The sequence below is a fragment of the Penicillium daleae genome, assembly GCF_028827525.1.
Source record: "Penicillium daleae strain IBT 16125 chromosome Unknown utg000002l_segment0_segment0, whole genome shotgun sequence".
NCBI classification, from domain to species: Eukaryota; Fungi; Ascomycota; class Eurotiomycetes; order Eurotiales; family Aspergillaceae; genus Penicillium; species Penicillium daleae.
In genome coordinates this window covers 5,876,014-5,901,284 of record NW_026623150.1, presented here as the reverse complement: position 1 = coordinate 5,901,284, position 25,271 = coordinate 5,876,014, and the positions used below count along the sequence as shown (strand labels likewise).

General features: G+C 51.4%; 9 protein-coding genes across 9 annotated transcripts; 4 read left to right on the top strand and 5 right to left on the bottom strand.

Annotated features, from left to right (window-relative positions):
* Positions 1–366: 366 nt before the first annotated feature.
* Positions 367–1,586, top strand: N7458_003007 (WD40 repeat domain-containing protein; the record flags this gene model as incomplete). Its single annotated transcript, XM_056906390.1, has 3 exons — positions 367–421; positions 483–827; positions 910–1,586. 3 exons carry the CDS (start codon positions 367–369, stop codon positions 1,584–1,586), a joined length of 1,077 nt encoding a protein of 358 aa, XP_056770497.1.
* A 482-nt stretch (positions 1,587–2,068) lies between these two features.
* On the bottom strand, positions 2,069–2,853 carry N7458_003006 (uncharacterized protein; the record flags this gene model as incomplete). Its single annotated transcript, XM_056906389.1, has 2 exons — positions 2,069–2,476; positions 2,725–2,853. The coding sequence occupies 2 exons, from the start codon at positions 2,851–2,853 to the stop codon at positions 2,069–2,071; spliced, it is 537 nt and encodes a 178-aa protein (XP_056770496.1).
* A 398-nt stretch (positions 2,854–3,251) lies between these two features.
* N7458_003005 (ACT domain-containing protein) lies at positions 3,252–4,883 on the bottom strand (the record flags this gene model as incomplete). The annotated part of the gene is made up of 3 exons (XM_056906388.1): positions 3,252–4,272; positions 4,357–4,772; positions 4,839–4,883. 3 exons carry the CDS (start codon positions 4,881–4,883, stop codon positions 3,252–3,254), a joined length of 1,482 nt encoding a protein of 493 aa, XP_056770495.1.
* A 2,115-nt stretch (positions 4,884–6,998) lies between these two features.
* abr1 (multicopper oxidase abr1) lies at positions 6,999–9,832 on the top strand (the record flags this gene model as incomplete). The annotated part of the gene is made up of 6 exons (XM_056906387.1): positions 6,999–7,338; positions 7,389–9,297; positions 9,350–9,439; positions 9,493–9,588; positions 9,645–9,722; positions 9,781–9,832. 6 exons carry the CDS (start codon positions 6,999–7,001, stop codon positions 9,830–9,832), a joined length of 2,565 nt encoding a protein of 854 aa, XP_056770494.1.
* Positions 9,833–10,754: 922 nt separating this feature from the next.
* Positions 10,755–12,273, top strand: ayg1 (heptaketide hydrolyase ayg1; the record flags this gene model as incomplete). The annotated part of the gene is made up of 5 exons (XM_056906386.1): positions 10,755–10,847; positions 10,951–11,025; positions 11,082–11,830; positions 11,902–12,034; positions 12,094–12,273. The coding sequence occupies 5 exons, from the start codon at positions 10,755–10,757 to the stop codon at positions 12,271–12,273; spliced, it is 1,230 nt and encodes a 409-aa protein (XP_056770493.1).
* Positions 12,274–12,656: 383 nt separating this feature from the next.
* On the bottom strand, positions 12,657–14,515 carry N7458_003002 (SKIP/SNW domain-containing protein; the record flags this gene model as incomplete). Its single annotated transcript, XM_056906385.1, has 3 exons — positions 12,657–12,815; positions 12,872–14,299; positions 14,369–14,515. The coding sequence occupies 3 exons, from the start codon at positions 14,513–14,515 to the stop codon at positions 12,657–12,659; spliced, it is 1,734 nt and encodes a 577-aa protein (XP_056770492.1).
* A 499-nt stretch (positions 14,516–15,014) lies between these two features.
* N7458_003001 (J domain-containing protein) lies at positions 15,015–17,538 on the bottom strand (the record flags this gene model as incomplete). Its single annotated transcript, XM_056906384.1, has 4 exons — positions 15,015–15,194; positions 15,255–16,568; positions 16,625–16,957; positions 17,032–17,538. 4 exons carry the CDS (start codon positions 17,536–17,538, stop codon positions 15,015–15,017), a joined length of 2,334 nt encoding a protein of 777 aa, XP_056770491.1.
* An 821-nt stretch (positions 17,539–18,359) lies between these two features.
* Positions 18,360–19,727, top strand: N7458_003000 (uncharacterized protein; the record flags this gene model as incomplete). The annotated part of the gene is made up of 1 exon (XM_056906383.1): positions 18,360–19,727. One exon carries the CDS (start codon positions 18,360–18,362, stop codon positions 19,725–19,727), a length of 1,368 nt encoding a protein of 455 aa, XP_056770490.1.
* A 592-nt stretch (positions 19,728–20,319) lies between these two features.
* N7458_002999 (Zn(II)2Cys6 transcription factor) lies at positions 20,320–23,309 on the bottom strand (the record flags this gene model as incomplete). The annotated part of the gene is made up of 3 exons (XM_056906382.1): positions 20,320–21,354; positions 21,421–22,303; positions 22,384–23,309. The coding sequence occupies 3 exons, from the start codon at positions 23,307–23,309 to the stop codon at positions 20,320–20,322; spliced, it is 2,844 nt and encodes a 947-aa protein (XP_056770489.1).
* Between the last annotated feature and the right edge of the window lie 1,962 nt (positions 23,310–25,271).

The following is a 25,271-nucleotide window of genomic DNA, read 5'->3' as shown; positions in this document are numbered from 1 at the left end:
GCGCACCTTCGCTTCGAAGGGCTGGTTCGTTTTGTTCTGTTATATCCATTTACCGCTGGTAGCTAGCGATGGTGTCTACATTCTTGATAATAAACCCTCCTGTATTCTGTAGCGCGGAAAATACAGAGTTAATCCTTTGTCTGAAATTTAGGTGTTTTTGTTTGAACTGGCTTTCTTCAGATTATATCATGTTTCTATGGTTTCCAAACAGTAGTTCGTCGTAGTTGTAGCTCCCGTTAGTAGCTAAAAGTGGGTTCTCGGGGCCCATTTCGCCGAACTTCAGGCCCGCACATCCTCCGAGTTCCACCAAGCTTCAAAACACACGCCATCCGCTCTTTCGCTTGTCGCGAGCCCTTCGCAGCGGTCATGCCCCCGAAACAATTCGCAAAGCGACATCTGCATACTCTCAAAACGCACAATGGTACGCTTTGTATCCCTGAAACCCCGAGTGATCAAAATCTAATCGTTCCATCTTGCACCAGGCCCCGTTAACGCGGTCACCTTTTCTAGCTACCCTGGCACGTACGTCCTAACAGGCTCCTCGGACCGTGCCATTCACCTCTCTCGTGCCGTTCCCAGCAATGCAGAAAACTCTGCGACTCCGGTAGAAACAACTACCCCGATCCAGCGGTACGAAGCACACGGTTACTCGGTACTTGACATAGCTGTCGCCGCGGACAATGCACGCTTCGCTAGTGTGGGAGGCGATCGGCAGGTTTTCTTGTGGGATGTTGAACAGGGAGGGACTACGAGGCGATGGACTGGACATAATAGCAAAGTCGAGGCCGTGCAGTTTGCGGGAGAGGGTGATTCCGTGGTAGTTTCTGGTATGATCTTTGGTCCTTAGACGCCGCGGCTTTCGTCGCGCTAAACTTCACCTTGCTGACCAGTTTCTTTCCTCCTATCCAGGCAGTGCAGATACAACCATTAATCTATGGGATACCCGGTCCAACGCCAACAAGCCTATCCAAACTCTCACCGAAGCGAGTGACACCGTGTCGTCGTTACATGCGCATATGCCTACGTATTCAATTGCCAGCGGTAGCTATGACGGCCATGTCCGTGTTTATGATGTTCGCATGGGCAAGACAACGGTCGACGTTCTGGCGCATCCTGTGACGAGTGTACGGTGCTCGGCAGATGGCAATGCGTTGTTGACATCAACGCTGGATAGTTACATCCGAATGATAGATCGTACGGATGGAACGCTCCTCACGGCTTTTGGCGGACCTCCTAAGAAAGACGAGCAACCTGTGCAGGACTTACTCAACACCAAGCCTCGCCCTACTTACCACAACACCGAGTTGCGAGTTCGCTCTGTCTTTGCACAAGGCGATGCTGTGGTTCTCAGCGGCAGTGAAGCCGCTCCCAAAGGCGATGACGCTGCACTTGGAGCAGCTGTCTTCGCATGGGATGTATTAAGTGGTGAGACCCTTGCGACGGTGTCAATGGGAGAGGCGGTCAAGGCCGTGAGCTGCGTGGCATGGAACGAGAAGGGCTACTGGGCAGCCGGATGTGCGGATAGTAAGTGGCGGTTCATTTTACTGAGAGATGAATTTCATGGCTGTATTGGACTCAAGTGCTGACAGTCATCTTCTTAGGTACCGTCCGGGTCTTTGGTTGAGCCAACGGCCAATCCTTCCTGCAGAACGTGGCAGCCCACGTCTCCACTCGACCCTATTTCCTGAGAAATAACCTCACATCTTAAACGGCACGTTACACGGCACGGACTTACTCATAATCTTGATTTTTGTCCCTTTATCCCCGATGCTGGGTCCCGTGTTGGTTTACAGGGGATCTTTATAGCCCGCCACCCCCGCCAGGAGCCTAATTCATCCCTCGAGATTTTGATTAGCTGCTACTGCCAAACAGCAACATGAGAGCCTCATCAATTGCCCTTGCAGCGTCCGCGATTGCGACGGCCATGGCGACTGACGTCTCCGTGGCCCGTCACAACGAGCCTTTCCTGCCAAACAACAGGCTGCCCCCCTCGCACGCCACTTCTGACGGAGCGTCCATCGTTCAGTTGTTTCCAAATCTTGGTCGTTCCACTAATTGGAAACTCATCTCAAAGACCAAGTTCGAAGGCGATACTGGCGAACCAGAAGGTATGGCCCGTGTCGGCGACGACCGCTACTTCATTTCGGCCGGACAATGGACTGTCCCGACCACGAAATACCCTCAGCCGATCAATGGCACCGACCGTACTCCCGGCGCAGGTTTCGCGCACACGCTCATCTACGACAGTCAAGGCAGACTCATTGCCAATGCCACTCTGACCAAGCCTGGAGATATCGAGTATCACACTGGTGGGATTGATTATGATGGTCGCTATCTCTGGGCTACGCTGTCTCAGTACCGGCCAAACACCACTGCGACGATCGTCCAGATCGACCCGCTTACGCTCCAGAAGAAGGACATGTTCCGTGCCAAGGATCACAACGGTGGAATTGTCCATGATACAGTCGCCGATGACCTTGTCACGTTAAACTGGGGTGGCCGTAATGCTACTACTTGGTCGCTAAGAGACTATCCCCATGGGTTCGCACCCTTGTCCGGTTTCACGGCTCCCAAGTCAGATATGGCAGACCCCTCGTTCTTCGTTGATTATCAAGACTGCAAGTTCATCGGCCATCACGCTCTTCCCGATGCCATGGCCGCCCGTGTCGACGATCAGTCATGCAAGATACCCAGACCCATCATGTTCTGTGGCGGAGTCGCTACCATTGGACCCTCGTTCAATCTGGGCGGCATTGCGCTGGTCGACCTCCAGACCATGCTGCCGCTGTGGGAAGTTCCAATTGCGATGACAAGTGATCTCGGCGTATCGGTGACGCAGAACCCAATTGACATTGCGGTTGTGGATGGAAAGCTGAGAATTTACTGCCTCCCTGATCAGCATAACTCTACACTCTATGTCTACGAGGCGGCTTAAACTTTTATTTTTTGGACAGGTGCGAAGCAAAGATAGAAGTACGTACGAGTTTAGAGTATATGAACGTGTTCCAATGGGCATTCCAGTACTGGAGATCTGTCGTATTAACAAGTAGCAATCATAAAATAAACATATAGCAACAACAATACCCTCAACGCCAGGGCTCAGAGTAAATAGACATCAGATCAAAATCATGTACTCATACAGACATTGCCCAAGAAAATCAAAGCGCTTTTTTTGTCCAGCTTTTGACCTTTTGACCCTTTTTTTCATTAAAATCCCGAGGACTCGCAAGAACGAGAAGCAATCCTCGTCTTCAAGTCGGTTCAATGGTATCCGTCTCCAAACCAAGTCCAACCTCAGGAACCTCGGGAGTATCAGACACTCCCTCAGCCTCAGCAGCCGGTGAATCCTGCACCTTCTCCGCCTCGAGGGCATCAATCGCCCTCCGCAGCTCATCTTCACCCACAATAATAGTTCCCGCGCGCGCAGTACTCAAGAAACTAATCTCAACCGCATCCGCCGACGCATCCAGATCCGGCTTGAGACGATGCGTCGTCGGCGCCAGCTGATGCTGACTACTAGACGACTTCTTCTCACTGATACCCAATCTAGTCCCGAACGTATCAAAGAGTTTCGGAACAGCGCCAATGACACTACTCCCATGACTGCCGACGGACATCGTATCCTCGCCGGTCCCATCCCGCGACGCATTATGCGTAGCTTCGGCAAGCCGTCCCGCCACACCACAGACAATACCCGATGCTTCCAGCGGTAGATCACGCAAATCCAGCATGATGGGAACTAAATAGTCCCCCTGCGCACCTAGAAGTAACCCCGACCCATCCTCGTCCACACTCCGCCGTTCAAACCGCGGAAGCAACCTCCTCTCCAACAACAACGAAGCAGCCGGATCCAGCGCCGCGAGCGTCAGCGATAAAAACCGTGGCTCGTCAACGAGAAGCACTGTCGTCAGCGCATCGCGCAGTATCGACATGGAACTTTCCTGCCGGTGGTACTGGTGGTGCGCGGCGCACTGGACGAGTCGGAGACTGTCGTCGACGGCGGGGAGAATCTGGCGTTTGCGCAAGTTTTCGAATGTGCGCGTTTGGAGTTCTGCGACTGTTGACGGGGGTGGAGTTTGCGGGGGTGCTGATGGGGTTGCGTCGCTGAGTTTTCGGTTTGAGGTTGCTGTTGGGCTGAGGGGGTTGACGGATGCTGTGGTTGCGTTTTCGAATTGGAAGCCTCGTGTTTCGAGGGCGGAGATTACGCTGGCTTTGCTGTGGAGGGGCACTAGGATGTAGTCGGAGAAGTAGGTTGTTATGAAGAAGATTGAGCTGGGAGAGGAGTTAGCGGATTGGTTTCTGTGGTTTTTTTCTGGATATATAGTTTGGGGTTTGGTTGGTGATTTGGATACGCACATTCCTGCCATGGCTAGTGGACTGGTCAGTTCTAGGACTCGCTTGCCAGCTTCCAGGCCCTGGCCGAGCACTTGCATGGCGATATAGTCATTTTCACTGACATCCACGCGAGACCGTAGTGAAACGTCAATCTGGTTGAGTTGGTTGATGAGAGGATCAAAGTACTTCTCGACCAGACGTCTAGGGCAGATCACCGAGACTTCCACGGGAGTGATGGAGACGTTTAGGAAGGCTGGCTCGCAGTACTCGGCCTCGGCACCCGTATCAGAAGTAGACTCGAGGTCATCTAGCACGTCCTCTTCGTCCTCGTTGGTATCTTCCAACGGAGCGATCTCGTCAAAGATGAGTCTTAGAACTGGTTTGAAAAAGTAGGGATACAGTTCCAGAGGGATGTGAACTAAGACTAGATGCTCCTCCTGGAATTATGGACGGTGTTTGTTAGGACTGGTGATGGATATATTCCGAGGAGATGAATGACTCACTAGGAAATGCACCTGAGCATCGATCATGGTCATGGACTGATCCATTATTGTTGGAAGACGTGCGATTCACCACGCCCACGTTTGTTCAGAAAAGGATTGATGGTGACTTTAACTGGGGTTTGCGAGGTAGTTGTATGATGGTAACGATGAATAGGGGAATTGCGTGACTGCAAGACCAACATATGCAGATCCTCCAGGGGGTTTTCACGATAAATTTTAATGATTTAGTGATGTTGTCTCCTGGATGCCAGATGTGACCGAACTAGCATAGTGGTTGGTGGTGATGCAGCTCTATTACGCCATTGCCGGGACGTGGTACTGTGGTACGGCAGTGCTGGCTGGTGGTGGAATGGCGTCAGTGGGAATTGGGAGCACGACGATGGGAAAAGTGGTGAAAAAGCTATGAATATGAGTCAAAAGCCGGAATGATGGGCCCAGAGATAAACCTCCTGAGCCTAAACTGTTTTTGATCTTTTCTTTTTTGGCTGTCCTTAAAATCCGGGGGTGGCAGTGGAAAAAAGAGGAGGAGAAAAGAAGCAAAGAAAGAAAAAAAGGACGACCAAAATGGTCGAGTCACGCTCTTCTCTACTTTCCCAAAGACTACTAACTTCCCCCCCCACACACACACACATACCCTCATTAATTCCTCGCTCTCCTCTCCTCTCCTGCTTTATCATGACCCCCGTTTACCCAATCTCTTCGTGCAACCCGTTTATCTTGGGTGACTAAAAAACTAACCCCACCAGCTTCGGTGCTTATCGCAGGCCCCGCGCTAGGCGCTGCTCCCGGGCCCGCACGGACTTGGATGTCGTGCATTTGGTACCTGAACACTAGAACACCTGAACAACTCGAGGTTCTGTGGGCTTGCGGGGAATCCCTGTGACGGTGCACTTCTGCATCTGCATCAGCAGAACTGCTGCTGAGAATCAATCCTTCCGAGCCAAGAGCTGTCTCATCGCACCAATCATGGACCCCTGAGACTATCTATCAGCGTGGCCCAGGTACGGCCGGATTCAGCTGGCGGGGGAAGATATATCCTGCTCTTTCCCTCCACTCTGCACTCCCCAAGAGGGTTCTATCGGCGGTTACAGTAACTGTCTCCTATCGTCCTATCGCATGGAGATTAAGTCTCCATCGAATGAGTGTCGCGCATCAGGTCACCCCACTTGGATACTCTTTGAAAGTCTTTTTTCCACGAGGCAGATCATCGCGCAAATCTTAACGGTCCCTTGGTCAAATGGTGGTCCTCCGATAAGGACCCTCGTAAGTTGCCGTCGAGTGGAGCCGTAGTTGGATGGATCAAGGTGGTTGGCACTGGTTGTTCTTTGCCGAATACAGTAGTACAACCGGAGGACGCAACTACTTTTATACCCACAGCATGGGATATTCTTGCTAGAATATCCATACAAAATGCATCCCAGTTGGTGAGGCCTTTTGAATACTATGCCTCCCAGAATCTAGCCAACATCAATGGCTCCATATGGATGGACTGGTTGCAAGAGCCTGGTTTCCTTCGAATGGAACCCCGTAGATTCCACGTTTCTTCTTACCACCGGAAACGAATCACGCAGCTCATAATGAAGAATACCCAGCGTGATAGCTACAGTACAGTACTCTTCTCGACTGTCCGCTTTTGTTTACATTTTACCAAACTGGTCAGCCCGGCATGTGCCCCCTTGCCTAAAAGCCCCGAATCATGGCCGAGTCGGGCGATCATCGACATGCCAGGGGCCCCCCGGATGCTTCGGCGCATAACAAAGCCTTCGGAAAGGCAGCGCCAGGAGCATACACTGTCACTGAGGTTACCTTTGTTTTCCTGTCCCTTGAATGACGGTACTGCATTTGGCATTGCGGGAGAGATGGCTTCGGATAATCAGGGACCGCCCCAAACATTGCCCCTGGCACAGATCGATATCACAGCCCTAGGATAAAATACGGCATTCCCCTGCCCTCATGGAGCTTTCGATTTTTCGAACAACATCGCAGCGGACGACCTGCGCCGACCTTCGTTTTATTCTGTCGACAAACCTCAATCGGTTTGGGTTTATTCGTACTATAATTCTTAATTTTTTGTTATCGGCTACCTCGACTCGGAGGATTTAGCTATCTGTCTGAATCAGAGAAGTCGATTGTCACTCGCTCGTTACATCGACAGCCGTCATGGGCAAGTTGAATTTCTTGCTTCTGGCTGGCCTCGCCGCCAAGCTGGTCGCCGCCAAGGACGTCCATCTCGAATGGAACGTTACTTGGGTCAACGCCTCGCCGGATGGATATGAACGGCCTGTGATTGGTATCAACAACCAATGGCCCTGCCCACAAGTGGATGTCGAATTTGGTGACCGGGTCATTGTGGACGTATACAACGGACTGGGTAACCAGTCGACGGGTGTTCACTGGCACGGTTTCCATCAATATCACACTGGTGTCATGGATGGTTCCAGCTCCGTGACCCAATGTCCTATTCCTCCCGGCTCGCACATGCAATATTCCTTCTATGTTAGTACAGCCTGCAGGAAGATAAAGACATTGACACATCTGCTAACTCGGTAGAAAAGGCTAATCAAACTGGAACCTATTGGTATCACTCGCACAACATGGGACAATACCCGGATGGATTCCGTGGCGCATTCATTGTTCACGACCCCAAGCCGCCATTCCACTATGATGACGAGTTCACTATTACTCTCAGCGAATGGTACCACCGCGAAATGGCCGATCTGCTCCACGAGTATCTATCAGAGGAGAACTTGCAAGCCTTTGCTGGTAACGAGCCTGTCCCCAACTCGGCTCTGATCAATGATTCTACCAACACCAAGATCAAGGTCGAGCCTAACAAGACCTATCTTGTGCACATTATCTGTGTTGGCAACTGGCCCGGTCATACCTGGGTTTTGGACGGCCACGAGATGACTGTTGTCGAAGTTGATGGTGTATACACTGAACCCTATACTGTGGGCAGCAAGATGCTTCGTGTTGCTCCTGGCCAGCGCACAAGTGTCTTGATCCACACGAAGCCTGACGCCAGCGAGAACTTTGCCATCTGGGACACCATGGATATCAACATGATGTTCATCTACGAGAACCGGACCATTCCTGAAAACTACAACCCCAACGTCACTGCCTGGCTGGTGTACGACGAGGCGAAGCCCCTGCCCCCTCCCCCTGTTCTGTACGAGTTCGACTTTGCGGACGACGTCGCTTTCGTTCCTCTCGACAAGGAGCCTCTGCTCCAGCCTGTGAACAAGCAGATTATCATCGATACCTCCTCCACAGAGATCAACGGTATCCGGCGCTTCACCATCAACAACAAGACCTATATTCCCCAGGAGGTCCCTACCCTGTACACTGCCAACACAATCGGCAAAGACCTCGCGTCTAACCCAGAGGTCTACGGTCAAGTCAACCCCTTCGTGGTCAACTACGGCGACGTCGTCGAGATCGTCATCAACAACCACCACGACAACTTGCACCCGTGGCATCTACACGGCCACGAGTTCCAGGTCCTGGAGCGCACAGGCGTTGATGGCGGTTACTTTACCGGTGCCTACTCCGCGAACATCTCGCAAACTCCCATCCGCCGTGATACGATCATGGTCCAGAACTACGGCCATGCCGTGCTGCGCTTCCGCGCGAATAACCCCGGCGTCTGGTTGCTGCACTGCCACATCGAATGGCACGTCGAGGCTGGTCTCGTCGCTACGATTATCGAGGCTCCTGAGACATTCCCGGAGTCGCAGCATGCTCCGCCCCAGAGCCACTATGATTCTTGTGCTGCCTATCCTGACCCTTTTAATGGCAATGCTGCGGGCAAGAAGGGTCTTGATTTGTCTGGTGCGAATACTGAGGTTGAGACTGATACCTATGGTGCTATGTATAACCACACGGGTGATGTTGCGGCTGCTCCATCTGCTCCATCTGCTTCGTCTGCCCCTGCTGTGGCTGCTTCTTCTGCGCCTGCTCCTGTTCCTGAGAAGCCTCAGACTACTTCGGTGCCGCCACCTCCTGCTGCTACTGCTCCTGAGTATACCCAGGCACCTCCTCCTGCTGCCATTGCACCCGAGCATACCTGGGTGCCTCCTCCTGGGCAGGGTCCGATACCTACGCCTACTCATCATATTCGTCCACCGCCTCATCAGCAGCCGGCACATGAGGCCCCGGCCCCGGAAGCTCCCTCGCGGCCCGCGCCACAGGCCCCAGCTCTCCAGCAGGAGGCACCCGCACCGCAATGCCCCGTTGCTCATGTGCCAGCTCCCCAGGAGCCAGCTTCTCAGCAGGAGACACCCGCACCGCAGCCTCCCGTTCCTCAAGTGCCAGCTCCCCAGGAGCCAGCTCCTCAAGGAATGCCCGAGTACCCTGAGTATCCTACACCGGAGCCCGCGGAAGGTGTGCCCGTCTACCCCGTGCCACTGGCACCACCCCCGCCCGACGAGCCAATCTACGTGCACGAGCACGATAGCAAGTGAGTTGATCTACCATTAGACTATTGAGATGCATGCTAATCATTTTATTAGCGGCCCTTGGCCTCGGCCTCACACAGACGAGAGCCATGCCCAAGCTGGCGATGGGCCGGATGCTGACTACGCCCACTCGGAGGATACCAAGTATGCATACTTCTCCAATCCAGGAAAAATACCAAACTAACTCTTTCGTCCAGGGGTGCCTGGCCCAACCCGCACAGCGACAAGTCCGACGCACAGATTGGTGACGGTCCTGATGGACAGCCTATCATCGCTCACAACGATGATACCAAGTAAGTTGCCCCGGTGTCTCAAAATATCAATCGCTGTATACTAATTATTAATCCAGGGGCCTGTGGCCTAATCCCTACGAGAACAACGGCTACGTCAAGGCTGGTGACCATGTTATCGAGACTCACGACAATGGGTATGTCATATTCACTTCACTCTGTCCTCAGAAACCGCGCTAATTTACTCCGCTCCAGTCCCAACGATCTTCCTCAGGGATACGAGTACTGGCAGCAGTACGAGCATTAGCAGTAGACCACTGCATCTGCATCTGCATCTGCATCTGCATTTTACTTTTTCTAATCATTTCTCCAGGGCTTGTATATAAGCTTCATGCCCTTAAATGTTTTGAGTCATTTGAGTTCCATCATACGACCTACTTAGAGGTCTGTGGCCTTTTAAAAACGAAACCATTCTTTCCAATTTCTCTTCAATTAGGATACGTTCATTGTATGCACCTGTTCGAAAGTGTGATTGGTGATGGGAATACAATATCGCGGGAAATATCCTCCACAACACGCGTTGATGGAAGCGCATTTGCAAAGTTATTGAATGTAACCCTCATTGATGTCGCACTTCCCTGATACTCGAGGCCCCTACAATAGGTATGAAATAATTTTAGCAGAACCCAATTTTCCTTCGCGAATTCTCAGTCTACTGTCCTTCGTCCTTCCAATGCCAAGTTCACCAAATCATGTTAAACCCGTCGCATTCCTGAATGACTGGATACTGTACCCACCCAGCATTGCCCAAATCCCTCCAGCAATTCCAGAAACACCCCCGGTTTCGGAAACCTCCAATGCAGGTAACATTCATAATTATTAACCAGTGCCTTGATCGTACAACTGTACTTTTAACCGCCCAGTCTGCCCAATAGACTATGTCGCTCCGCATGTCTCTTCTGGTTCGCCTGCATCCAACTTCGTGCGGACGGCCCCCCACATCCTACTGTTTTCATACACATCTACATCACGCTCGTTATACGTAGACCTAATCCGGTCCTTTTCTGTTCTCGGCTGTGTTAATCAGAGTTGTAAAATAGATCTAATTAAAAGACTGTTCGCCCGTCGAAATTGTTCATTTACTTCGGATTTTCTTCCTCTTACTTGAGCAATATTCACCTGTCATACAGACGTATAGAATCATATACTACCTTAATCTCTCCTTCAAAATGACGCCCTGGATTCTTGGAGACAAATTCAACACCGTCTACCCACACAAGGGGTCCATCAAGGCTCTGTGGGAGACCAAGTGGAAGTTCTGTGTATGTTTCGGTCATCTACGATACATCGGCACCAAATATCTAGATCCGATAGAAGATCTACTTGGAAGAAAATACTAACCAACCCTCAATCGCAACATAATAGTGCCAGAAATCAATCTACCCATTCCACGACGGCTCCATCGAGGACTTCGAACCCATCTTTGAAAAGCTAATCGCCGTAAGCTCCATCCCACCCCCCAAACCCAGCACTCATCCCTCCCTAACAACATCTAGGAAAACATCAACGACGCCTTCTCGGACGCCTACACAAACGCCTTCCTCCCGATAGCAGACTCCCTCGCAAAACAAGCCACCGAAGCCCTAAACTACGGCCACCCAGACCGCGCCTCAGACCTCTACCGCCGCGCCGCCGTAGTCCTCCGCATCTCCCGCTTCCCCTACGTCAGCCACGCAAGTCACCCAGAGACATCCCTCAAACGTCTCGCCTTCAACCGCCAGAAAGAGTTCTACCTAGCCGCAGCGTCACTCTGGAATCCGGCCCTCAAGGAAGAAGTCATCCCGCACAAGCACGCCTCCGGCAAAGATGGCTCGAGCATCCCGCTCTACATCCGTTTACCGGAGGAAGCGTCTGCGTCGAACCGCGTTCCCGTCGTGCTGATCATGACCGGGCTGGACGGGTACAGACCGGACAATAGTCAGCGGACGCATGAGATTCTCGCACGCGGCTGGGCGACTGTTATCGTTGAGATCCCGGGCACGGCGGATTGTCCGGCGGACCCTGCGGATCCGGAGTCGCCGGATCGGTTGTGGGATAGTGTGTTGGAGTATATGGCGAGTCGGCCGGAGCTGGATATGAGCCATGTTGCCGTTTGGGGGTTGAGTGCGGGTGGGTTTTATGCTATTCGTGCGGCTGCTACGCATCGGCAGCGGTTGGTGGGATGTGTGGCTCATGGCCCTGGTTCGCATCATTTCTTGGGGAAGGAGTGGTTGAGTCGGGTTAACGACCATGAGTATCCGTTTACGTGAGTGTTTCCCGGATTCTGAGACGAGAGAAAGAATGTGGTAAAATGGATTGGGCTAATGTGCGTGGTAGAATCACCGACTGCTGGGCTGAGAAGTATGGATACTCCAGCACGAAGGAGTTTGAGGAGAATGCTCAGAAGAAGTTCTCTCTCATTGAGACCGGTGTCATGGACCAGCCTAACTGCAGACTCCTGTTGCTGAATGTAAGTGCTTTCTTCGAAGCTGAAGTTGTGGGTTTTAAGTATTGACATTTCATGTTTAGGGCGTTGATGACGGCGTTGTGCCCATTGAGGACTCGCTGATTCTGTTCAACCATGGCGGCCCCAAGGAAGGTCGGTTCTTCGAGGGCATGGTGCACATGGGATACCCGCATAGTCTGCCAGTCGCGTACAAGTGGCTGGAGGATGTGCTGTCTCCTAACAAGACGGAGGTGAAGAACTAGATGTTGGGAGACTTTGGGTTCTTAAAGTGCACTCTGTCTTTGATATTCGTTCTATAGCTTGTCGTTAATCCAGACTGTAATACACTTTTCCTCTACACTGCTCAAGACTTACCGCGTGACCGCAATGCCAGTAGATCAGCCTGTCAACATGAGTTACTATATAATCGACTTCATTCAAAGATGCAAAAGTACATTCCTGACTTTTTATCGAAATCATCCTCTTGAAGAAACGCTCGAAGTTTTGGTGCAAGAGCAAACGTAATTGTGGATATTGATTGCACTGCCAGAACGCCCGCAATGCAGAGAGAGAAACCCTAACCCAAAGGCATACCAATGAATGCCCCAACCACATATTATACTGCACAAAGATAGACCCATTTCGCTTAATCGTCATCAACGCGAGCGCGCTTCGAGCCTCGGTCGTCGCCCTCGACCTCTTGAATACCATAGCGCTTCTGTCCAGAAGTCACGTCGGCAATCATACTGTCAATACCAAAGGGATCGGCGGTGTCCTTTTCAAACTGGACAGGTCCTTGTCGCTCCTGCGGGAAAGAATTAGCAAGAGCAACTTCATAGCTTCTATCAGAATACAACTTACCTCGGCATCAGCAGCACCCTTGAAGCCCTCCTTGGCTCGTCCAAGCACCTCAAAGCGATTGGTCTTTTGAAGCTTGCCCATCTCAGCCTCACCACCCTCCTCATCATCGGCGTCAAGCTGAGCACGGGGACGGTAGATGCTGTTGATGGCGTCCTGCGCAGCAAACAGCGGCTTATCATAGGGGTTATCCTCATTGACACCAGCATTCATACCGCTGGTCTGGTTGAACAGTCGTGAGTCCCACATAGACTCGGAACTCTGAGTAGGCTTCGCCAGACCCAAAGCAACCTTCTCGGAAATATCACGGTTCTGTTCACGGGCCATGGCCTGGATGCGGCGCTCTGTACCCATGCGAGATTGGCGCAACTGCCGCTCATTTTCTTGTCGGCGCTCACGACGCTGTCGCTCACGCTCACGCGCTTCTTCATCCTCGCTTGGGCTACCGGATCTTGAGGAGTATGGGGACACACTGCGGCTGACACTGCGAGAGCGAGAACGGGCCACAGAGTCGCGGCGACTGGGACCGGCACGTGCCTCGCGAGCCTTTTGAGCGAGTTGTCGGAGGTGCTCCTCCTTCTGAGCCTTTTCCTTCTCGGCCAGCTTCTGTTGCATCTGAGCTCGGAGCTGCACTTCCTCGCGGGCGTGTCGATCGGCGGTGAACAATGCTTCGGCAAACTGGGCAAACTTATCGTTGATAGAGACATCCTGCAATCCACGGCCATCCGCAGCCAAACGCTTGTCCAGGGGCACAGTATAACCCTTGGGATTCTTCCAGTTTGATACAGGTGGGGGAATCTTCCAAGCTTCTTGATCTTCGGCAGTAAGCTTCCGTGGCGGCGAGTGCATAACGGGGGGCGGAGGCGATGGCGGTCCACGGGGGATCTTCTTGTGTTTGAACTTGGGTGGCTCCATAGGATCTTGCTGCCGCTCGACAATCTTCATAATGCGGTCGCTCTTCTTCTCATTATCTCCCATCTGGTTTGCTGGCGTATATCGGACGAACGTTGGCTCTGCTCGTCGGCCACCTCTGACGTTCTTCGGCTTCTGGGCTTGCACGGCGCCCTCCACTAGGCTGGCAAGGGCATTCTTGGTCTTCTCCATCTGGGCCTGAACCTCCTCCTCGGATGGCCTATCAAGAGAAAGCTCTCCCATATCCACCCGCTGTCGGAGCGGGATCAAATCTTTGAACGAGGCATGAACAATGCGGTTATCGCCATGGCCGCGGCGTGCGATTGCATCGTACTTGACCTTGCCCTCCGCATCAACCTGCACAGCAAGCGCATTTGACGTCGAAGAAGTTCCCTTCCGGCCCATATCGAGGGGGTATTGTGCGACTAGAATCTCGGGGAACGCGCCTCCGTCACCAAAATCTTCGGGGGCGCGTGGTCGCCATCCCGCCCGGTTTCCATATGGAGGAGGTCCGGTTCTCTAGTTAGAGAACGATAACAGTAAATCAGTAAGTCCCAGTAGCAAGGAAGAAATGAATAGAAAGCTCACCCGTAGAACAACCTGCGTTTCATCCAGCTGGTCGGCGCCGACGACTCGCGGACCACGAGGTTGCGCATGCTGTGGCAACTCCTCCTCCTCACCGGTGTACTTGGGCTTGGGGAGAGACTTGAAAAGTCCCGACGCAATAGAAGCCATGGTGAGACTTGTTCTCAATACGGGAGTTACCAAGTCGAGAGTGGTGAAAGTGAGGTGGCTGTTGAGATGCACCTAGCTTTTGCGGATTTGCGCAAGTGGTGTGTTTGGAACGCTTAACGCCAAGACTTTCTATCAAGGCAAGTCATGTGACTTGAGATCTATGAGAGCCGAACTTTCCATATTATTGTTTCATTTCATCGTGAATTACAATCCTCAGAGAAATCTTGATGGGTAAGGGGTAGTTAAATTAACGGGCGCTAAATAGTATATGGTGACATCAGGGTTACTTGCAAAGTCGAGGTGAATAGAAGCTACGACTGGACATAGAACATTGACACGGGAAGCTTGCAGCTTCAAATGGATCTTTATATTCTCCAACACCAGGTATAAGAGTAGAACATGAGACTGCCACGTCGCAAGTGGTCTATAAAGATCAAAATGCAATAATATTACAGGAAGAGGGAGATGGGAGGTATAGTCATCAGTCAAAGCTCCACAGCTAGTTAGTAGCCAGCGGATTGAACTGCTCAGACTCGGGACACACGTGGGAGCGCTGTGGCAAGATAACACCCTCCTTGTCGGCAATGTCCACAAAGTGAGAACGGTTCTGGAAAGTGTACCAAATCTTCAGCCGCTTCTTCAGCAGCGGTGCTGGGTCATGGAAACCAATTATTTGATGCTGAGGGAAGATCGAGTTAGTAAGTGTTTACAAGATATGAACGGTGGAAATCACTCGTACCTTGACGGTCTTCGCACTAATTACCAGCTGGCCCCGGTCGACGAGGTTAGCTACAGGGAAGAAAACATCCGTCGTGCGAGGTTCTTCAAAACCAGGCCGGGGTTTGCGATCGGTCGGTGGCCAGTATCCATACTCAGCCCGGTCGATCACTAAGCCATCCTGTTCGTACTCGCGCATCTGCCGTCTTCGAACTTGGTCTGTCATGAGCTGGATCGCTTGTTCACTTTCCGCACGCTTCTTCGGAACCAGCTTTTTCAGTTGGTTGTGACGACGAGCAGCTGCTTCGCGACGTCGCTTTCTATCACGTGGTCGGACATATCCAAATTCGATGGCAAGATAACTAGCCCAAGTGAAGATACTTGCCAATATAGCAGCGTCGTGTGTGGCCTCATCCTTAGAGCAAATCACGATAGGCAAGTTGAGACCCTGACCAAGTCGTGACCAGCCAATCGTCATCAATATACCGTGATCAGCGAGGCCAATTCCAATGCCCATCTTAGTGAATTCACCAACACGACGGGTACCTTTAATATTCCATACAAAGGAGAGATCCGGGCTGACTGTAGTGGAGACCTCTACACGTACAGCTCGAGCCTCTTCCATCTTCGCCATCGGAGCATAGCCCTCATCACTCCATTCTGACTTCACAGGATCATTGGCTGGTGTGCCTGAAAACAGATTCCGTGAATATGTTAGACCCAAACCACCTCCCCCTGGGGAAACTTGAACAAATGTCTGCCAAGATTCGGCTGCACGATCGGTCACCTGCTTCTTCAGGAGATGTCGGCGCAATTCTGCCTCTTCAGACTCTGCATCATCCTCGTCCATTGAAATAGCATTCAATGGCTGTTTTGGTAGAGAGATCAGACCAATTTGGAGGCTGCTGAGATCACCAGCGGAGGCATACATATCCTCCAAAGTCATTCCACGGAAAAAGAAATTGTCAAGCAGGAAATCTGGATAATACCAGAGACCACTTGACCAAGCACAGAAAGCAAGCTTTCTTGGGGCAACTTCCTTTGTGACATGCACTTCAAACGAAGGTGGAGACTCCAAGAGGGAGCGCATAAAGGTGGTTTTCGTAGTGACCTGGAAAGGCTTGATCCCAGGAATCGGTTGGAAGGCTCGAGCAACCGTTGTCCTCAAAAGTGGAACAGGCAAAACGTTGGTTTCCACCAGGACGGTTGAATCCCTCAATGTTGAAAACAGCCGGTTATTCCAAATACCCTTGGTGCCGATTAACTCCCTAACATTAGGTGTCAAAGTGGCGCCTAGGCTTATATTACTGGCAACCATAACTGGAGGCAAAGGAATCTAGAACGCAATTAGCCTGCAATGAGACTAGGGTATGAGGGGAGCGTGAGACTTACTTCCATATCTTCCTCTGTACCATCCTCGAATTGAGCCTTTGCGTGCTGCCTGCGATGAACGATATTGCCGGCGATTCCTGCATTGAAGGTCACATGCACAAGATCCTCTGTTTCTTCATCCACAATGTCCGCATCGGGGGTTTCCTTTTGTTGATCCTGTACCTCCTCTTCCTTCACTTTTTGCCAAAAGGTGGGCAAGCTCAAAGGAGTCTGAAATGAATACTTGGCAGCGTAAGACATCGGAACGACCTTTTCAGGGATCTGAACAGTCACGTCATCATCCTCGTCAACGCGAATCGTCGAATCTGCATTGAGTCCAAGGGTGATGGAGCCCTATAATTGTACGAAGCAGATCAGCCAATGACCTTAGCTTGCTATACCGAATCACAGCTGCCTGGTTCACCTACCCGACTCTCGACCAATTCCTGCACAGCTTTCCGTTCGCGTTTCTTCATGGTCTTGGTGAACCAGCGACGAAATTCCTCCGGCGTCATCGCCTTTACACCCACTTGCTGCCTCTCCGCGTCCCCTCCAGCACCCATTGCACCACCATGGCCCCATTCTCTAGCAACACCTTCGGCTCCAAGTAGATCATATACAACGCGCTTCTTGGGATCAATCAGGGTATCATATGCGGTTTGGATGCGCTTAAAATGCAGTTCAGCGGATTCCCGTAAATGCGACGGCTGCTTGTCGGGGTGGAACATCAAGGTCAGGTTGCGGTATGCGGATCGAATTTCGGCATCGGTCGGAGGAGGTTTCTGTGCAAGACCGAGTAGAGAGTAGTAATCGAGCTGGTCGGAGTACTCGGTGGCCGTGCCAAACTCGCCGTCGAGTCCATCGTCATCTTCCAGATGCGCACCGAAGGCCCGAGCTGCGGTCGCAGTGGCGGTCGGCTCCGAAGACTCTGACATGAGGGCTAGCTGTATGCTCGATCTGGCAATCTAGATACGAGGAGAGCCCATGGCCTTGAGCCCAACAGCGACGGGCAGGAGAATGGATCCAAAGCCAAAGCTGGGGGTGAGTTGTCGGAGAAACTTTCCTGGAGCTCCGCTGGCTCCGCTCTCAAGTCAGGCCCCGCCGGAAGGGATGACTTTAACGCATTTCGAGGTTGCAGGGACTCCAACGTATAAGACAGGGATGTCTTCATACAGGAAGTCGAAATATATCACCCATCATGCTATTAGCGTTGAGCAAGAGCTCTGATGTACTCCCATCAAGCAGATACTCGTGGATGGCCAAACTAGTGCCCAGTCCTCGGAGCGTGAAGGACTGCGGGGCATCAACAAAGGCCGATCTCCACGGTACTTTGGAACAAAGACCTTGCCTGTAACTAAAACAATGCCAATTGTTAGTCATGTTCTTAGTCCCTGAACTAGTTCCACACGGTTTTGCATAGACACAATCACCCTTGTCCATATAAATCTAGTCACACCCCCAACAAGGCCGTTGTAGGACTTCTTAGCACGAGGGAGAGCCAGGCCACCAACTCGATACACCAGCTGGAACAAGTGGGAGTTCTAGAGAGAATTCCATTGAAGTCGTAATATAGCGCTTAATATCAAATAAGCAATTGACACAAATCAGTGTCCATTCAAAGCGGGTCTCAGCTGCAGCGGGCCTGCGGAGAAACCCTGAATCAACAGAGCCGCATGTTAGCCGTTTAGGGGGAAAGCATTCACGCCCAAGCCTTCCAGGCAGCCACCCCCCAACTTTGCTTCCTCAACTACTCACCATGGAGAGTCCAACAAGCCCTGCTGCCATGGGCAAAGCACCGCCCATATTCAGAATCAATCTCTCGCTGCCACCATCCGAACGCTATGTTGAGCTGTCGCGTATCTACCGAGACAGGATGCGTGCCCTGCGCGGCATGTTCGATGAACTGGTCCAAGGCATTTCGCCCAAAATCCCCTTAAAAGGAGTCCACTGGCTAGCCCGGCTTGCTTTGCGTCGACTCTATGCGGATGAGGAGACGGATGAGCTTCGCGGAATCAGTCACACAACGGATATTGACATGTACCTACTCATCAGCTTGAATACGGTACTCGACCTTCTCATGGGGTGTACTAGTGGTGGTGTACGTACCAAGAGCGGATCGCAGACCAAAATGATTCATTTCCGCACTCTGGATTGGGGCATGGACCCGTTGCGCGATTTGATAGTACAGCTGGAGTTTGTGAGAGACGATGATCCGGAGAAAGTGCTAGCCACGAGCATCACGTACGTTGGCTATATCGGCGTGCTTACGGGAGTGAGAAAAGATCTCAGCATGTCACTCAATTTCCGTCCTGTGCATGACGAATCCCGGAACGTGGCTTTTTACACCAATCATCTGCTCGTTCTGCTTGGGGTCCGGCAATCAATTTCATCGTTGCTGCGAGAATGTCTATTCTCGTTTCCCGATGAACCGAAGCCAAAGAAGAGAAAAGATTCATTATCAACACTGGAGAAGATCGTCGCTCAAGTCCCCGGTATGCCCACCACGGCAGTGTACTTGATCTTCAGTGACGGCGTCACAACGGTGACTATGGAGAAAGACCATCGAACGGCTGTAGTTCGTTCTTCTCCGTCATTCATCATCGCCACGAACCACGACCAACAACCTGACTCGAAGCCCCCGAAAGCTATTGCTGACAAGAAGCGGAAGAACCACGTTGGTCTATCGCTTGTATCCTCCGACGCACAAGTCATGGCCGATTTGATTGAAGATAGCAACGAAAGACGCGATTGCATGCAAGCCCGATGGGACCAAAAGGTCCAGAAGGCTGTACCAACTAAGAAGGCCGCTATGAAAAAGGCCACAGAACATATCGAAAACTTCGATCAGCCGCAGGGTAGTCGCTCATCACTACGCTTGCGGAAGAAACGAGAGGAAGAAGCCGAGGACGCTGAACGACAACGCGTGTCGATTCAGGACTCTTTAGACGGCGCAGATGTGGCCGTCACTCAAAAGGAAGTTATTTCTTGGCTCACGACATTCCCAGTCTTGAACGAAACCACACACTATGCGACTATCATGGACGCTTCCAAGGGGAAAGTGGCTTGGCTACGACAATATGACCCAAGCGAATGGGAAGAAGTCAATGAAGATGCGAGTGACTAAGGGCTTAGTGATCTTGTAAATACTAAAGAACGATGTTCAAATTGCAAAAAAACCTTCGTATCAAAAATCCAACCCGATCAAGTTCTTTTCTGTTCCGGTAGATAATATACAGACAACAAGAGCTCACACGGCTCGCTCGACATGAAGAATGCAGAATAATAGACAGCATAGAGAAGGAGAAGCAAATATTATAGTACATGGTAGACGAGACCGAACATCACACGGGTAGAAAATAGCAAGAGCTTGAAGCGGTTAGACCGCCATCATCGACATTGATACCATCAAATCGTAAAAATGACAATCAAGAATCAAAAGAAAATTGAGGTAGGATACTGCATGTCTGTATCAACGGCAGGTGTTGTCCTGCTGGGAGAATATGGAAGAAGGGGGGGAAACGGCTGGGAAGGGAAAGAAAGGAACTGCGCAATGGACATGACGTGGATGAGATTTATGTTCAGAATGAAGTTTGCCACCCATTTTGTTGGAAGAATGTTCAAGTTGTAAGATGGGAATAGAGTCACGGGGTTGAGGGGTTTTGATGGGCCAAGGATTCGTGTCATTCAGGTCAGGTTAGGTAAAAGCCAAATGATTTTCAGCGATCCTTCAGCCATGCGATATTATTGTCCGACAACGGAGTGTCGTCAGCTCCCATAGCTCGCAGGAGGATATCTCGCGGCAGAGATCCATAGAAAAGATCTTCGTCCAGTGTACCCGGTGGCTGAGGAGGAGTACCAGTCGGCACCTTGGTCTCGAGCGAGGGGCCGTCCACCGCAAAGCAAGTCTTGTCCTGGGTACGCGATCGGCCATTCGCACAGTCGATCATCGAATCGAGTCGTTTCTTAATGAGATTTGCCAGGCTAATGGAGCTATCCCAATGGCGACCCAGGAGTTGGACCATGCCATACGCGCCATTGATGAATGAAATGCAGTCTGGTAATTCGGCCACCATTCCTCCCGCGCTGAGTACGTCTACCGCAGATAGAACCACATATCCCAAGAATGGACTGAGGAGCGTCACGTTGGGCGAAGAGGTATCAGCTGCAGACCGGGAAGCTTGAACGTCATGCGCGTACTGAACAACGGCCAGAGCGATTCTCAGAGTTTCAACCGCGTGATACCGGGCGCGATGGATGTACTGGATGAGCACCTCTGACCGCAGACTTTGATATCGCGCGTGTCGGTACAGCTTCATCAAGGTGGCGTGATAGAACAAATGAATTGCAACAAAGGTATCCACCTTCTTTACTTGACTAGCACGCTCCATGTTGGCAACTGAGAAGGCGAGATGTTCGGGCAGTCGGTTGATCCAATCATCTGTTCGTCGGATGATGTTGGTATGGAATTCTTCAGCAAGTTGTGCCCAGCCTTCGGACGGCGTGTGTGATAGACGGAAAGCTTGGAAGGAGACGTCACCCCAGATGGAAAGGATTTGGATCACAAAGGCCATAGGACTGAGGGAAGATCGATCATCGTCGGTAGACATCGAAGCTTGGCTAAGGACGGTCTGGAAGTACGGTGCCGTGGCATATTGCTGGGCCTCGTAGATGTCTTCTCGGCATGGGAGTCGAATTAAAGCCGAATCCGATGAGATAGAGGTTGACGTGGTGGAGAAGAAAAATGAAACTCGCTAAGTCATAAGATTAGCTTGCTCAGATTTCTGCAGTCTGTATAACGACAAATTCATTCAACTTACATCCAAGATGAAAGCGACCCAGAATGTCCGGCGACGACACTCAATCAGTGCCTGTGGGTGTAACCCATATTCACATGCCTGGTTCTGGCTCACAATCACACCTCCAGACTCGATATTAAATCGCAGTCCACTAACAGCTCGTCCGGCAGCGCCAATTGAGTCCCAAGATGCTACCAACGAGCCAGCAGCGTAGTACAACAGACTCATCATGAGATGACTCTGAGCAAGCTGAAGAGATAGATTATGCTGGCTCCTTTGAATCGCAAAGCGGGCAATACGAGAGTAGCGCCTCAAAGCAGTAAATCTGTCAGGGCGGTCCGAAAAGATAGATCCCAACGCCATCATCGCGTAAAGCATCATTTTGTCCTCGGGGGACTTCGTGTCGCATGACTTCAGCCAAAGAATAAAGCGAGCATGGGGGAAAATGTGATATAGTCCGTCGTTGACATTCGAGAAGTACGTTTCAACGTAGTGCAAAGTCATTTCCGGGTCGTGATCATATGGATCGACGTTCCAAGAGCCCACTAGGGGGTCTTCAGGGTTGGCATCTCTCAGTTCACGTAGAATCTCTGAGTACTCAGGGAGCCGGTTGGCCTCGGTATATTCGACCTGTCGAACGAGGCTCTCATCTGCATAAGGGCGGGGGATACGGTAAGCTCGCTGTCGGTATGCCCGATCCACATCCACCATGGGGTCGTGGGTGATTTCCATGCCCGAGGGTGTCACCACCGGAGCTTCTGACATTGGTGAATGGCCACTTCCTGGAAGAGATGTCCCACTATCAGACGCACGAGCGATGTTATACATCGAGCCGGAGACGTCCGAATTTGCAGTTCCAGTTGGTCCGGTGGAATGCGAACCTCTCGAGCGGTTTCCACGGAGTCTTTCGAAAGTGTTAGCAGGGTTACCAAATTGACAAATGTAATATCGCAACTATTCATTTTAGAGTCGTGGGTAACTTACGCGTTCTCGAACCTGCATTCTCGCCCAGATTTCTGGCACTGGTCGCATTTAGGACGGTTCGGTTGACACTTGATCTTCTTTTCGCGGCAAGTTAAACATGCTTGTGCGAGTCGCTTTCGCGGCTTTCCTGCCTTTGTGACACCCCAATTAGGGTTGACGGGTTTCCCATCGACAATTTTGGGCTGATGAGATCCATCAGCGTAGACGAAGCAAAGCTCGCCGTCGATGTATCGTTCATCCACCACGTGTGGAAGTAGTGCCTGTGGATTGGGCCGGCTTACACTTTCAGGCGACGAAATCTCGCCTACAGTAGCTGATTCGTGATATGAAGCACCGTGAGGGGGCAATTGAGCATGTGGCATAGTTGCAGTTGAAGGGTCGCTTCGTGTAGCTGCGTGATGATGGTTCATGTCTCTAGGGCTGGTCATGGCGACGTGAGATAGCGGTGGAAGGCTGGCAGATTGTGAATGTGGAAGAGACTCTGAGCGACGCCTATCTTGCCCGCCAATTGGAGGTGGAGGTAGTGTCGACTCATGATGGCGGAAGGGGTATGATAGCTCGCGATGCGGATCAATTGGTGTGGGAGTCCCATAAGTTTGTGGATGGTATGGTGGTGGTGAACTGGGGCCAGAGGCCGGCGTCAGTAGCGACCTGACAGACGGAAGCTGTTCAGTCCTTTGCCGTTGGGAGACAGCCTCTGCTGACGCTGGTCCTCTGGCTGATTCTGGTTTGTCGCTTGACTGACGCTGTCGTAGGAAAGGGTCTGATCCAAATTGCAAGTTTGCTGGAGTGCGCGGGGGAGGAAGCTGGTATGGGTTATCCCCGGGTTCTGATTGATTAGCGCGAGACTCCGGGGGCTGCTCCGACGATGAGCCACCTGCGATGGGTAACATACGACCGAATGGTCCAACATAGTAGCCTGACATGGCCGGCGTTGGAATCGAGCGTGGGGTGGTGGGAATTCGTCGCTCGAGGGATAACATTTACATGACACTTTCACTGAGCATCCAAGAATAGTTCTCTTCTCCTGTACAGTGCCCTTGGTATCCTTCTCGTGTCACCGAGTGGAGTATTTGCGAACTGCTGGAAGGATCGAAAGGTGTTGTGTCTGATTATCAAAAAGCCAAACCGCCGAACCTCGAGCAACAAAGAGCTTTGATGAAGGGAATGATCTAGTCAACAACACGGAAATTAGTAAAACAAACTGTCCCTGCATGGGATATCGCTCGAATCCAGTTTACTGACCAATTGCACAATGAAACAGCCTCCGTTGCCAATGTAGTATGAAAAGCAAGTCAATCAAGTCGTCACGAGAATTTCCGGATTATAATGCACCTGAAGAAAGAAGTAATTCAACACAAATGTAGACGTTGCCGATGCAAATTGGTTGACGTTGATGTTCGTGGCGAAGAAGAACGAGTCCTGGGAATTCCAAGTGCGCGGATTGGGCCAAGTCGCATATACTTCCAGATGGTGGGACTGAATAGAGGATTAACAATTATGAAGCAATGAATTCGGTTCAAAAGACCAACATGTCGCAAACGGCCCTAGTCGTCACGGTCATTCGTGCATGTTCTGCTATAACCAGGGTGGCTGCAGGATCCCAGTGTTTTGCATAAGCTTCAAGACGGCTCACGCTGGGTCTGGAAAAGAGAGAGAGACTAGCGAGTCGTAAACAACCATGGAACTCCCCAAGATGTCGCGGGATTCGGGCCGAAAGAAATGTTCGACAAAGGAAGGGAACAGCCTCCCTGCGATAGCAGCAGAGAGAGAAGCAGGAATCGGGCGTTCAGGGAATGAAAGCACGCCGACCACCAGGTAAGCCGAAATGGACAACGATCTGCTCGATTAGGACGGTAAAAGAGCGCCGAGACGATGATTTCCGCATGTGCAGATAGCCAAATCCCACGGAACTTCAGGTAAGTTAGGAACAGAAATAGATCTGTCCTGACAGCTGAATGTTGGTGACGAGAATGAGGTCGGAAACGACCGATCCAGGAGCCGATGGTGGCACACGGCCTTGACTATACAGGGAAAAGGTAACCTGGTCGGAGGAGTCACCCGTCACTGGCCCGTAGGAACAAGGGATCCTGGGAAAAATAGCTAAAAGTAGCGCCCCGCGGTAAATCCAATCAGCTCGAGAAAAGTAATAGCGGATTGCCCCGCGAGCTGGGCCAGCACGTTTGGGCGGTTGCGCGGATTACTTTCTCGCTCTGAGCCTGCCTCGAACAGACAGGATTCGGACTTTGATCTTCTTTGAATTTCCTCCCTCTCTGCTTTTTGCAAAGCACTCGATGATACCCTTGAATGGACAGGGGCCAAAGAAAATGGTTCAATGCGGTAACAGATAGGGCCGAGACCGAGTCGAAGGGAAGCAGGGCAACAGAAGTACAGATCCCCTAACCCAGACCGATGCGACCAAATCAAATAGTAAAAAAAAGGAAGGGAAGAAGAGAAGAGAAGAAGAAGGGCCCGCAGCCTCTCAAAGCTTCACAAAAGGACCCAAAAACCGACAGAATTGCAGGATGTATTTCTGGGGTTATCGGGCGTTGATTATTACCAGAGCAAAAGTACTTGGGAACAAAGGTCGTAGTAGTTGCAGTAGTAGTAGTAATGTGAATAATAAATACCAAGAGCCAAAGCACAAAGACCAAACAGACAGGGAAAATGTATCCAGCTACTAATGATTCGCTACAAGCTTGCAACCATACGATCGACGAAGAGGTGGGATCGATCTATACTCTTCTGGGTTCGCTCCGCGGAGAGTTGGACAGCAAATTCTCGAAGGACTGGAACCAAGACACATGGAAAATTCGGAAGATGAGACACTTTTGCTGAACCCCGTCTCTGCTCCGTTTGCTCGACCGAGGAGAGTGCGCCCATTTTAC